General features: G+C 56.6%; 1 protein-coding gene across 4 annotated transcripts in view; it reads right to left on the bottom strand.

Annotated features, from left to right (window-relative positions):
• The window catches only part of PLCG1 (phospholipase C gamma 1), a 50,116-nt gene extending 40,235 nt beyond the window's left edge, over window positions 1–9,881 (bottom strand). For all 4 annotated transcript variants that reach the window (XM_074888182.1, XM_074888180.1, XM_074888181.1 and 1 more), the window contains exon 1: window positions 9,619–9,881. In XM_074888182.1, the coding sequence (XP_074744283.1) occupies window positions 9,619–9,820 (202 nt within the window). In that variant the 5' untranslated portion in view covers window positions 9,821–9,881. The remainder of the gene's footprint in view (window positions 1–9,618) is intronic.
• Window positions 9,882–14,229: the final 4,348 nt, after the last annotated feature.

The following is a 14,229-nucleotide window of genomic DNA, read 5'->3' on the forward strand; positions in this document are numbered from 1 at the left end:
ACAAGCGTGCTGCGGTCCTCCCGCACCCATCCCTCCAGGCACCGTGGTCCTGGCAGGGAGGGACCGCAGCACAGTGATCGCACACCCAGCTCCTGGGTGATGGGCTTTGAACTTACACAGAAAAGGCAACTGGAGGCAACCTCAGTCCCTGAGGAAAAGTCACCCACAGGTCGCTCCCCCAAGGGCCACAGGCGGGAAGGCAGCAGCGACCACATCTGTGGGAAGGCAGCAGTCCTGCACACACCCCTGTATGGGTAAAGGCTGGGGGTGAGCAGAGAGGCAGAGCTGCAAACACGAGGCAGCACAGCTCTGGGCGTGACAATTTCATGTGTCAAGGCAGAAACAAAAAGGTCATATTCCAAGAAAAAGAAAATAAATGCATCTGTAATGGGCTGGGGAGAAAAAACAACCCATAAGCCACAGCCCTGCCCCTTCTGCCATGGCTGTTAGCCATTTCAACCTCAAGGCCAGCAGGCAAAGTCAGCTCAGCAAAGCATCCCGTCCATGGAATCTTACGTGCTGGACCACAACCTTCACCGGGACAATTTTAAAACAACGATGTGGGTTTGCCTGCCTGCAGGCAGCCAGGCACGCACTGGGGCACTGTATTAACAGCACAAGATGACACAATTGACCAAACCCTCAGAACCACAAGTGTTTGCAAACAGAAGGTAGGAGCTGCAGAGGAAAGCAAGGGAGAGGTCCGTTCCAGACTCTGGAAGACTTTCCACAGCTCTCCAGCCAGCCCAGTTCAGGACCACCAGCTCCAAAGAGAGCTGAAGAGCCACCAGACCACACAGGCAGCAGAGATGGAGCTGAAAAGCAGTCTGAAAATCACAGAATCACAGAATGGTTTGGGTTGGAGGAGACCTTAGAGATCACCTAGTTTTGACCTCCCTGCCATGGGCAGGGACACCTTCCACTAGCCCAGGTCGCCCAAAGCCCAGTCCAACCTGGCCTTGAACCCTTCCAGGGAGGGGGCAGCCACAGCTGCTCTGGGCAACCTGTGCCAGTGTCTCACCACCCTCACAGTAAAGAATTTCTTTCATATATCTAATCTAAATCTACCCTCTTTCAGTTTAAAGCCATTGCCCCTTGTCCTATCACAACAGGCCCTATAAAAAGTCTGTCCCCATCTTTCTTATAAGCCCCCTTTAAGTATTTAAAGGCCACAACAACGTCTCCCTGAGCCTTCTCTTTTCTGGACTGAACCACCCCAACTCTCAGCCTGTCCTCCCAGGGGAGGTGCTCCAGCAGAGACTTTCAGAGTATGGGCTGTCAGTGTTGTAAAGCTCTGCTGACTTCTACAGATCTAGAGTTGCCAGCTTCTGCTAGAGATGCCAGCCCTTGGCCTTTTGGGTGCTCAGGGTGCTCCACGATTATGTGTCCTCCCACCGCCTGATGTATCAAGGTGTTTGCTATGTGATGGGGATATATCAAGAGACAGCAGGGTGCCCAGAGATAAGGAGAGCTGGGACAGGAGGGATGAGCCTGGCACAGCCATCAGGCAGAAGCAGACAGCCCTGCCTGCAGCTCCAAGTGCTGGGGGATCTCCAGAAAGGCAGAAAATTCTCAGAAACAAGGAAGTTTCTCATTTGAATCAATGTCAAAAAGCTTTTTCCATGTAAAACAGCTCTTTGTGCAGCATAAAAATCCTCAAAACTGAAAGATTAAAACCATTTTGAAGGAAAACCTTCTCCAGCACTGCAGAGTCCCTTTGGGAATGGCTGTTGTCACCTGAGGGCTCTCCCCGGTCTGGGAGACACCCTCCTGCTGCTGCCTGATGTAACACCTCTGGTAGAGAAACCACGCTCAGCGGAACAGATGAGCAGGGACGTCGGAGCTGAGGAAAAGCCATGAGATCACCCACCCACCCCTGTGCATGGCAGGATACAGTCACCACGCAGAGGATGTGCTAGATATTAAAGTGATCTCATACGTGATACTGGCAGGAGAGAGCCAGCAGCAGCAAACGCCACAACCAAGTGAGCCCACAATCTGCACGGGTACGTGTTTGCTGGGACAGTCGCAGGGTTCTGTGAGCATCCCTGGCTGTCAGATACCAAATCATGTTCTCCATACAGCTGCAGGTATCTGCTGAACACACAAACCTTTCTTTTATCCTTCTCTAGATAGGTATTCTTCCAGTTGTTCTACTTCAGCATCACCTTCCACCACCCACTCTCCAAGCTTGTTTGGCCAAGGGGAAGAAGGGAGGATGTGGGGGGTAACTTTTCAAAAGCATTCTAAGGACTTTAAAATTTACTGATTTCCCATTTCTACTGCCCTTAAAACTCAGAGCACACAAGAAAAGAAAAAAAAGTCTTCTCCACTGACTTGAGACATTTCCTCTTATTGTATAACAAGGTTGAGCTGATGGTTTAAACTCAGAGCTGCACGGGGTTTTTGTGATGGAAGCCCCACACCTCCTCACCACATGCTGCAAGCTCTTCCTGGACTCCCCACACCCCTCATTCATCACGCGCTTTACACCAGGTCCTACCAACCCAGCCGCAGCCAGGCCACCCGGCTCCGAGAAGCAGTCACACGCCTCCAAACCACCAGCCCAGCTTTTGGTTGACCTGTCATTAAGCAGAGACTATCGCTGTTGGCCCTTTCACCTAATGAACTATGGCCCACCAACGGCGTGGTCCTGCTGTATTTCTACAGCCTCACAGGAGTGGCAATCACCGTGCTCGAGGGCAGGATGATCTGAAGAAGTCTCACAGCTCCTGCCAGCCAGTTTCATGGCCTGGATGAGATGCTCAGCACAAACCGTTTGCAACAACCACCCCAGCAGGATCCCACTTTGACAGGCACAGAGGAGATGGACACACAACCAAACATGCTCCACTTCCAGCAGCTTCAGGAGTTACCATCCATGCGCTGAGCTGTGCAGCTGGCCAGGGCAGGACAGAGGCAGAAGCTGGTGTGATGTAGCCAAAACCATAAGGCAGTGTCAACTGAGCACTTGTACTCACAGAGCTCCTGCTCCATCCCACGAGTTGGCAAGTTTTACATCCCAGCTAGACTGCCCATCACAGTGCAGCAGTGTCACTTGGGCCACTTCCCAAGGGACACAACAGTCCCAGTGCTCTCTGGAACAGAAGGTCCCAGCCAAAGAGCAGTGCCCAAGTTCCCAGGATCACAAAAACTAAAATGAAGGCTGCACCCCTGGGACAACTCAGTGGTCAAGCCTGCTCTACCACAAACAACACTTGGGGACGGGGACCTTGGCCCTGCTCAGGGACGGGGACTTTAGCATCGACTCGCCCCCCCAGACTCCTGCTGAGACTGCAGGCAAGACTCCTCCATCTGCAATCTGCAAGATATGCAGAAGGTCACACGCTTGCTGGCACAGGGACAGGCAATGGGCATCGCTAACAGCCGGCGTGTCTTCAGGATGTTCACAGTGCACACCACTGAGATTAGATAACAGAGCTGAGCAAACGCTTTGCTGATAAGGACGACCACCCCCGCTGTGCAGGCAAGGGAGCTAAAACAAAGAGCAGTAAAAAGATCACAGATCGGGCTGGGCAACTGCTGGCTCAGCTCGGAGATGGAGCACGTTAAAAGTCCTGTACGAAATCCCACAACAAAACTGCCCCCGGAGATGGGAGGTGATGGCACCGAGCACACGAGGTGCCCCTCTGCAAAGCCAGATGTTCAGATCCAGCTTACTCAGACACTCCTCTCACCACACACGGTGCCCAGCCAACACAGCTGCCTGCAGGCAGGGAGAAAGCCAAACCGCATTGCTTCTGCCCTGAAAAACCTGGAGTGCTCAGGCCCTTGGCGTAGGTGAGAAGTAATCAGTCCGACACTGTGCAAAACTTCTCCAGCACATTTTAATTAGTGGGCTTAAAACCCATAAGCCAATACCTTCCACGTGGCTGACTGGCAAATGAAGGAAGCAGACGGATGGACAACGTGGGCGCAGGTCTCGCAGCTGGCTAAACTCCAGCTGCTCTCTAGGGTGCAGAGAAGCATTTGAGATGCTAAGGGAGGAGGTAATTTGTGATGTGTCTTACTACAGCCTGAGTAGGGGCCTTCTAAACCGTTCCTCCCAGAAGATGGTACCAAGAAGAGAAAGGGGACGACAAAGGGATGTAAAGCGAAAGGAAGAGGCTGCTTCAGTTTGGAGGTGAAGGCAGAGTAGAGCTCATTCGCTTTCCCCAGTTTAACACAAATATCCTAGTAAGCAGGAAGGGGACTGGTAACGACACAAAAAACCCTTCACTCAAGAAATTCCCACAGCAGAGCTTCAGCGGGGAAGCTTTAACCATTACAACGGTCACAAGCCATGCTCTCAGCTTCCCACACCAGCAATTTCGGCACCCCCCTTCTCAAGGTACCTCGGGAGCGAGCTCCCCTCCTGCCAGCCCCTGCCCACCGGAGGGCCACGTCCTGCAGCTGTGAGGTGGGGGAGCAGGAGGGGGACCTGCCGGTGCAGGAGCCATCCTGCACCCCAAGAGCATCCAACTCCAACGTTTGTTTATGCTTGAAAGCCATTCTGGTGTGCTCAACTTCAAGAGCTCCAAACACCTCGGCTTACTCAAAAAAATAAAACTAGTTTAGAAAAAGCTGTGTCTCAGTGGACTAACAAAAGAGGCAGGTAGTTGGAAAGGCTGAGGTGAGTACAAGCCACCCTTCAGAGTCACTTTGTATTAACATTTGCCAGTTCCTGCCTTTTCTTTTACACAGGCGACAGCTTTTCTCCACCTCCACAGGACTGAGCTCATTTCACTGAAAGCAAGAATGCAACCAGGGTTTTTTCGAGGTGGTTCTCCCCCCGCCCCTATAAAACAAACATCTGCTCCAGATTTTCAGCTCACTCTCTGAGCAAACTCTCTAAATTTTCTGATGTGTTTCAAGGCAAACAGACCAATTAGAAGCTGGCCTATAACCCCCCAGCGTGTGAAGTTATGAATGCAAGACCCTTTTATATTAAAAAAAGAATTACGTAACACAGGAAGTTTAAAAAAAAAATGCATAAAAGACAACTGACTCGAGGGATTAGCTCTACTTTGCTTTGGGTGATTAACAAAAAGAATAGAAAATTATTAGAGCTCTTCCCATCGCAGCAGCCAGGCCCTCTGCAGAGATGATTAGCAATAAAGCAATCCATTGGTAATTAGAGCTGGCTGAAACCCTTTTGGATAAAAACAAATATTAACTGAAAAACATTACTTTTTCTTGCACAAACCCGGACTGCGTTTTGCACAGTTTCAGCTTTGAAAAAGTACAAGAGAAGGAGGTGACTGCTTTTCAAAGCAAAAGGCTTCCCGCACAGACAAGTTTGCCCCCTCCTCCCCGCTCCTCAGCTGATTCTGCTCATTAAGAGCCTCAGCGCTCTGGAGCGAGCTGAAGAGTTTAACAAGGAGCAGGAGATGGGTCCTTTCCAACAGAAGGGGTTCTTCAGCTGGGAGCCCAGCTGGCCGGAGCCCCTGCTCTGCCCACTGCTGAGTCAGAGCGGCTCACGGAGAGGAGGAGCAGGGGACACACACGCTGACAATTAACACACAAGGTCACTCTTTATGCAACGCTCACAAAGCGCTACACAAGGGTCACAAAGCAAGGGGACGAAGAAGGCGGCTGTCACTCCACCAAGGGCTCCCCCTTCCTCTCAGCACCAATGTGCCATGACCCCAACACCTCCCTGGGCAGTTTGATGGTGGCCAACGAGGCCTGTACAGCAACAGCATGTGTGGTGGTGCCACCAACCCGTCACACACAGGCTGCTCCCCAGTCAGCACCCCCCTGGTCCAGTCTCACCGCTGTGAAGAGATGTTGCTCAACACTAAGGGCTTGTCCTTATGTGCCAAAAGCTCCTTCCAGAGGCCAGCTCAGATCCCGCTCACTTCGGTAAGTAACTTGAAATAAAATATGTCCCATCGCCTCCAAGCACAAGCAGGGTGGCCAGTGGAGCTGGCAGCCACACACCCGTTTGGTCAGGGAGAAGCCGTCAGGCCGACAGCACACCGCTGCCGAGACATCGAAGGCACAAGGGATGGGGTTCCCCTGGACCTTCCCGCAGGCGTGCTCCTCCCCAGCAGCGGGGTGACCTGGGACCTGCTCAGGCTCTGCTCCCCTGTAAGCTCCAGGGCAGCAAGCACCAGCAAGCCAAGCACCACCAAAACGTAGCTCTTCATGAAGGTGAAGGCAAACAATTGGGTGACTACTGCACCCACCCAGAGTTCAGAAGAGATCAGAAGTACTGACAGACAAGCACCCACAGATCCTGGGAAGGCAGCAGCTCCACGACACCACCCACAGTGATGTCGAAGCTCTGAAACGAGTGGCACCATGCCAAGTAACGATGACTGTGACTGTGCCCAGAAGCCCTCTCCTCCCGGTACACCACAGCTTCAGCCTATGTGCCTGAGGCCACCTGGACATGAGCCATCTGCCCCTGTGTCCCCTCAAGCACTGCCCACCACATCACAGGAGGCTTCCCGAGCTGCAGCCGCGGGGGCTGTGCTCTTCTCAACAGGGTCAGTAATAGAGCCAGGTTCCCCAGGACTGCCCACCCCTCCTTGGGACAAATACACTCCTCATTTCTGCAAAACCCACCAGGTGCAGAGAAAGGAGCACAGGTCCTCCATGATGGGGTGTTCATGGAGACAGCTACCTCTCCAAGACACAGACATCTACACAACATGCTCTGAGTCCAAGATCTCAGTATGTCATATACTGTGGATACTCACCTGTTACAAAATGGTTAAAAACCCAGGATCATTCCTACTTAGACAACTAACTTGTGTCCAGGGAGGTCTGAAGTTCCTTTCTGGTCTCCGTATCTCAAGAAACACAAGAATATTCATTACCAACCCATGAACACATCAGTCTTTGACCTGTAGACCCCCAGGCATTGTCTGGTGGAGATGCTGTTCCACGTGAAGAACATCTCACCCCCTGACAGCCGGCTGCTCTTCTCTGCTCACGGCCTCACTCATATTGCAAGTTAGGGCCAAACCAGTCCCACCACGAAAAGCAAACCCTAACCTTCCTGCCAGCCCCAATCCCCTGCTCCCCACATCAGCACGGCTTGTCTTCATGGGGAGAACTGGGCCAGTCACTGCTCATGGTTAAAACCACCCTGCTCCGAAAGTGATTAGCCTGACTCCCGATCACTTCCCCTCTGGTTCCCATGCAGACGCTGTGCCAGTAAAGGCTGGTCTTCAACGAGGGGAATCCATCAGTGTATTTGCCACATGAGGTGGAGCTGTCACACACCTGGGTTTTCCTAGGCACCCTTTTTCCGCCCAGAAAGCACATCCAGATAAAAATAGGGAAGTTGGCCAACAATCTAGTATTGCTGGCCATTGATCGCGTGGCTTTGCCTCGCCTCCCTAGATACACAGTCACTATTTGTGTACACAAGCCGATACTTCCACCTGGAGCTCCCACGCTTCTGTCCAGGAAGCGTTAAAGCAAAGCTCTACTTCTCATCCCTGTGAAGGAAGAGGGGTGAGAGGATGGGTGCTGCTCAGGGTGCTGGGTGACACCAGAGGAGGGGACTGAGGATGGGGTGAGATGCTCAGGTGCAGCGAGGAGGCCACGGGAAAGTATCCGGCATCAGAGAGATGAGGCTGAAGATATGGCAACTCTTCAGGCTAATGTTCTCTCTCTCCAGCACGGCCCATCTTGCCTCTCGGGAGGGTCGCATGCACTGCAGGAACACCACGTGCGTTGGGAGGCACACGTCAGGGAGCCCAGAGCCTGTGGCCACCAGCCGGCCAACTCGCCTGTGGCATAGCAGAGGAGCCCCAAGTAATTTTCCACTGTGATATTTAAAGGAACACGAGGGAACTGGCTGTCCTGTGTTCCCCAACTCTTGCTTTACTCGCACTAGAAACCTGTGTATTTTATTATTTTTTAAATCTGATCATCTCGGTCCCTGGGACACACTCTCTGCTTTTACTGATCGGCTCTTGGCTGTCTGCACAGCACAAGAAGTCCTCGCAGCCACAACATTATCATCCCTGTTACCACCAGTTTTGGTACAGAAGTTGAAGTTCTCTTACATTTCCCTGAAGCTGAGGTCCCAGCCTCCCAAGGACTGCAGCATGTGCTTAGGTCTGCCCACGGGAACAATCACCCGTGCAGACATCAGTGGGGACCTCTGTCCCACCACGGGCCATGGACCCACGTGGGCTGTAGACACCTGCCAGAAACCAGCACCTCACCAGCAAAACAAACGGGTGCTCTGCCTTAGTTTGAGAACAACTGAAACCCAGGGCCAACGGCACACTGCACTCTCCTCCCACTCCCACTGCCTCAGAGCTCCTAGAGGCCACTCTGGGAGAGGTACGGGGGAGCTTCACATCCTAACAGAGCCCGAGGCTCCTTCCAGACCTGCCTGGGCAGAAGTTAGAGTACTCCAAGGGTCTTACGGCAAACCAAAGCCCCAGGTTGGAAGCACCAGCATTTCGTGGGCCTGCTACAGAGACATGACCATCACCTTCACCTCCTTTCTTCACCTGAGCCCTCTGGCAACACTAACAGCATCCAACCCTTCCATCCGGGGCCAGCAGCACTACCAGGAGAGGCGACCACCCCTCCACGGCCTCGCCGTGTCCCAGTCGCATCCCTCAACGCGGGGAAGGCCAGCGCTAACGCGCCGCCGCGCCAAGGCCAGCGCCAGGACTTACGTCCCATTGCCTTCGTGCACGTCCCCTCTTCCTCGCCTCCAGCGTGGAACAGAGACACTGTCCTCGCGCGTGGGGGCGGGAAAGGTAATTTAAGAGAAACAGCAGTAACCTAGGAAACCAACGCCGAGGTTAAAAGTTTCCCAGTGCGGGGCCTCCCTACCCTCTCCCCCTTCCCACTCATCTTTGTGGTTTTACACTCACATTTCTTACGTGGCTTTTCCCCTGCCCTCCTTCCACCAGAGGCCCGTGTCCCGCGCAGGAAGCCAAAGCCAGCTCTGCCCGTGCCCTACCCTGACCCTGCTCCACCTGACCCCATGCCACCGCCCTTGGGCAGATGCGCAAAGGGGAGACGGGAAGAGGAGGGAACTACATTACAACATTTTGGGTTGTTTTTCCTACTTTTGGCCTCTTCCCTTTCATCTCATCTGTTGCTCCGAGATGCAACCCCAAGAGGGCTCGAACTAACCCTGCCTCCTTTTGAGGCTCCTTGCGGCTTTTAGGTGCTGGCTGTTAGCCAAGGTACCACCCGCGAAAAGGCTCCTAGTGTACCCCGGGGGGGTGTGATGCCGAAGGGGGATGCAGAAAGTCGGGAGGCGGCGCCGGGGGCGGCCGTGGCGGTACCGGCCCGCGCATCCCCCGCCGCAGCCGGTCACCGTGCGGCCGCGGGCAGGGAAACCGGCACCTCCCGCGCCACCCCGAGCTGCTGCGCGGGGAGATGCCGGGCACGGAGAAGCTGGCCTTCATTATTTATTCAGTTATTTATTTATTTTCCCTTCCTCCTCCCCACCGAGCCCCACGCCGCTTTCCCAGCCGGCGAACGGCGGCTCCCGGGACGGCTCCGGCCGGGCCCACCCCGCACCCATCGCCCCGAGGGATCCGGAGCCCTTTTCCTCCCCTTCCCGCTCGGGTTTCCCGGCCGTCCCCGTGTGAGTGTGAGTGCGAGTGTGTGTGTCCCCGCACTCACCGGCTCCCTCGATCTTCTCGGAGCCGCGGCTCCAGGTGACCTGCCGCGTCTCCAGCTTCACCTGGAAAGTTTTCCGTTCGGGTCGCTGCGACTTTTTAGAGTAAAAGAGGGTCATGACGGTGCCCACCTCCAGGCTGCGGCAGAGGTGCGCTGCCTCCGCCTCGCTGGGCGCCCCGGGGCCGCTGCCCGGCCCGGCCGCCATCAGCGCCGCGAACAAAGGGGAGCGGGAGCGCCCGGAGCGCCCCCGCCGCCACCGCCGCGCTCCGCGCCCGCCCGCGGGGGGGGAGGAGGAGGAGGAGGAGCGAGGAAGGAGGAGGGAAGGCAGGGAGGGAGGGAAGGGAAGGGGCGGGGCACGGCCCCTCGCCGTGGGGCGGGCACGGGGCGCAGCACACGCAGCCGCCCCACGCCTGGGGCCCACGGGGGTGCGCACCCCCCCGGGGTGACCGGGAAGGCCACGCACTGCCCATCTGTGGGGTCCCGGGGTGCCAGCGCGCACCCCCGCGGCGTGACACGCGTGGGGGGGGGTGTGGAGTGCGCCCAGGGGCCCGGCGCTCCGTACCCCACAGCGCGCCCGGGGTACCGGGGTACCCTGCACCCCACCGCATGGCACACGTAGGGCCCCGCTGCGCCACGCACCCCACAGCACAGGCCGCCGTGGGGCCCTGGCGCCCCACAGCGCAGTCTGCGTGGGGTCCCGGGTGAGCAGCACACCCCACGGCGTGACACGTGTGGGGTGCCAGGGGTGTCGCATGCCCCAGCACCGCATCCCACGGGCCGTCACCCCGGTGCGTTGCCGTGGGGCCGAGGGGCTCAGCCCCCCACGAGCCTCCCGCCACTACCACCCCCTCCCCTAGTGTCCACCGTTGGGGGTGAGCGGGCAACGCAGGGACGTGGAGGTGAGCAGGGCACGGGCAGGGCCGCAGCTGCCCCCGGGAGCCGCTCTCCTCTCCCTGCCCTCCCGGGGACACCCCCAGCCCCGCTGCGCTGGCACAGGCCAAGCAGGGTGGCTTTTCCTGGGGACAGTCCCCTCCATCTGGCTGGCACCGTGGCACGCGTGGCCTGTCACCAGAGCCAGGCCTGTGGCTGCCGCAGCTTCCTCCCCGTAAATCCCGGCCGGACCTGCACGGACAGCGGGACAGGGTTTGCAGGGCGGCCGGTGGCATCCCGTCCCCGGGGCTGTGTCGGGAGCCGGGGGTCGCGGGAGGCCCTGGCAGGAGACCACACAAAAGCAGGGTTAGTGAGGGGATAAGGGTTGAATTGGGAAGCGTTTCAGGGCGGTTTGCTCCATTCATGCGGTTAAAGCCTGCAATTTCCCTTTCTGCACCGCCGGCCTTCCTCCCCGTGCCCTCCTCCCCATCAGGGTGCCCCGGGGCGGGCTGGGCGCTGGGCTGCCCTGGATGGGGATGGTGTCCCAGGCCCGGTGCTGACACCGAGGTGCGGTGGCAAGTCCATCACCCATCCCGGCAGGCGATGGCCAGGAGCCGGCCTGCCCAAGGGCGAGCGTGGCCCTGCTGCAGGAGAGCATGAAAGGGAGAGGTTGGAGGGGATGTACCCCTATATATGAATGCACAGATGTATGTATAGATGCGTATGTATACCATATATACATACACATACACACACACCTGTGTGTTTGCAGGCCCGTGGCAAGGCAGCATGCAGCTGAGCTTCCTTATCTCACCCTCCAGCTCATGGGTGGGTCTGGAAGGGGCATCCTTTGCTAATTGAGGTGCTCATCACTGAGTGCACCCCAAATGCGAGCAGCTCCCTCTGTCCTACTGCTTAACCTGCCTTCAGAGGGACACCCATGAGCACAAGCGTGCACACACATGTGCAAACACACTAGGAGCCCTATAAGGTTCATGGGTTGTTTAGGATCCTACCCAATGGCCGGGCATCAAAAAGGCAAGGACAAACGCACTGGGATAAGAACCTAAATCTGCCCTTATAAAAAGGACACTGGGGATGTGCTCAGCTAAGGCAGAGCTGCTGGGAGCCCCTGGGGCAGGGGCAGCACAGGACCCACAGGACCCTCTGCCCCGCTCCCCTGGGGTGAGCGGCTGATGGGGAAGTTGCTCCTTGCTTGTGTGACAGCCTCGCTCAGGAACGGCAGGAAGCAGCCGGCTCCCAGTGGTCTTAAAATAGCTGAGCATTACAGGCACACCCTTGTTTTTGAGGGCAAAACCTGAGAAGGGAGTGTGGCCATCGAAGAAATAAAAAAGGTAACTCCCTCACTCCCAAACGCTGCCTGGTCATGGTGATGGAGAGCACCCGTCACAGCCTCTCCCCAGCCCCGGAGCCCTGAGTGGCTGGGGCTGGCACATGGAGGTGGTTGTTTGCGGTGAGGTGTCTGTGATGGCTATTTTTTCTCCCCTGAGTTTGACTACTCACTTTTTAGCCCTTCATTAACTCTCCATGTCCACAATGCTGCACGCCGAGGAATTTCACAGTTTAATTTGACAGCACGCAAACCCACTTTTGTCTGTCTGCTGCCTGCCGGCCTCGTTCTGCGGTCCCAGCTCCTGCACCTGCCAGGCTACGGGCAGCCGCCCCCCCAGCCCCTCAGGGCAGCGGGAACTTCCATCACACCCCTGTTACCCTGTCCTGCACTACCTGCCCGGGCTTTGGTCCGCAGTGGGTCAGATGTGTTTTGCTTTTGAAGAAATTCCCCAGATCGTGTTTGTCACACAGCTGTGGAGGGTGGGGGGCGCTGCAAGTCTCCCCTTGCAAACACCTCTGGAAAAAGGGGTTTTTCCCCTCTGAGTGGCCCCAGCACGCAGTCCCGAAGCGTGGGGTACTGACCGCCCCGTATCCTGTGGGATTCATGGAGCAGCTGCATCCTCCGGCCGGGAACAGGCAGCAGGCTAACGGCCAGGTGACCTCCGGCTTAAGGACAGCCCCCGGCCTTGCTCAAGGGCTGGGGAGCAAAATCCAGGGAGCTAAAAGCCTGAGGCCACCCCACAGCTGAGTGCAGGAGGGTCCCCACAGCCCAGCATCCCTCTGGGAATGGATGCATCCCTCACCCACCCTGGGACCGCACGTTGAGAGGAGGTGCCTGATCCTCATCCGAGCGAGCGGTACTCAGCATCTTGCAGTCCCCAGGAGAGATGCACCACTCCAGGTTATTTATTTATCCCTGTCTGTTCTGTGCTGCCTGGGGTAGGTAAACAAGAAATCAGCCCACGGGCTGAGAAAATCACCGTCGGGGGAAGAGCTTCCCCTGATCCTGCAGCGAGCAGGATCTGGAAAACCTGGAACATGGTGCCCAGCCACCTCCTGCCCCGGAGTGGTGTTAGCAGACACAGTGCAGTGCAAAGTGGTTTTTTGCTGGGGATGAAAAGCAGACCAACCCGGGGCCACAGAGCTGCTGTGGCTGCTGGCGAGGCGCCTGAGCGAGGAGCTGGGGCAAAGCTGTGCCTGCAGGCAGGGCTGCCACCCCCCCACCCCATTGGCATCCTCTTGCCCCTTCCAGGCATTGCAAGATCCCTCTGGATTACAAACCTGGCACCTGATGGGAAACCTGCTGCAGCTCCAGGTTCCCTGTCCCCGCTCCCTGCTGTCCTGAGGGGAGCACAGGCTTTTTTAATATCCTGAATTCACCTGGTTTCCATTTCCAACCCCTGAATCCTGTAAGACTGCAAGGGGGATGGGGCTGCATCCAGCGAGGTTTGCAGCCTCTTCTTTGGCTGTCGGGCCCTGTTCATTGGCTTGTGATGCACAAGATCCAGTTTCAACCTAAATTTTGCCCCCTCCACTGGTCACGTCACCGCTGCCTCAGTTTTCCTGCCTGCCAAACACAAGCTCTATTGTGGGGCAGGAAAGCTGTACCGGGGTGGTGGCACTGGGGCAGGCGAGGACCAGGTGCTGCCGTGGTGGGATGCAAAACGGGATGCGGCACATTTTGTGGGTATTTCTCTGTTTACACGGTGAGTCAACAGGATTTGGCAATTCTCCATTTAAAGTGTGGGATGTGTGGTCCCAACCCTGCTGTGCCACAGGCAAAAATACAGATTAAATCCTCCTCAGCTCCCTGCCCGGGACAGCGCCGGTGGCCCGTGCTCCCCAGCGTTCAGAGGGAGCCAAGTGCCTTTTCAAGGGCTGGTTTCACACCAACATACTTCTCCCTTCCACTGGCAGGGAGAGGCACAGCACACTCCAGCCTGGGACATCAGCCCGGCCTCGCACCTCCACGCAGAGCACGGCTCAAGAGCCACAACCCCCAGCCTGGCCTGGGCACCCCGCCATGCCCGGGGAGAAGGTGGGTCTGCTGTCAGCAATGCTGGGGTGGGGGATCCCCCTCTGAGGGAGCACGTCCCTCCCCACTGCTCAAGCAGGGCAGGGAGAGAAGCACATTTTCCTGCTCAAGCTTAGGGTATGGGAATTTAATTCAACCAGGTCTGAACGTGGGGATGGAGGACTGTATAAATAGAAAGGATATTTTTACAGGCTGCATTGTTCCAGGCACGGGCAGGTCAGGAGCACAATGAGCCCCTTTCCCTCTCTGCTGGCATTTTCTCCACTGCACCTTGGAAAGGCACCAGAGAGTAAATGGTAACTCCTGCCAAACTGCGAGTTTTTGCAGCCACAACAAAGCGTCTGAAAATATCGCAG

The sequence above is a fragment of the Strix uralensis genome, chromosome 18 (genome assembly GCF_047716275.1).
Source record: "Strix uralensis isolate ZFMK-TIS-50842 chromosome 18, bStrUra1, whole genome shotgun sequence".
Taxonomy (NCBI): domain Eukaryota; kingdom Metazoa; phylum Chordata; class Aves; order Strigiformes; family Strigidae; genus Strix; species Strix uralensis.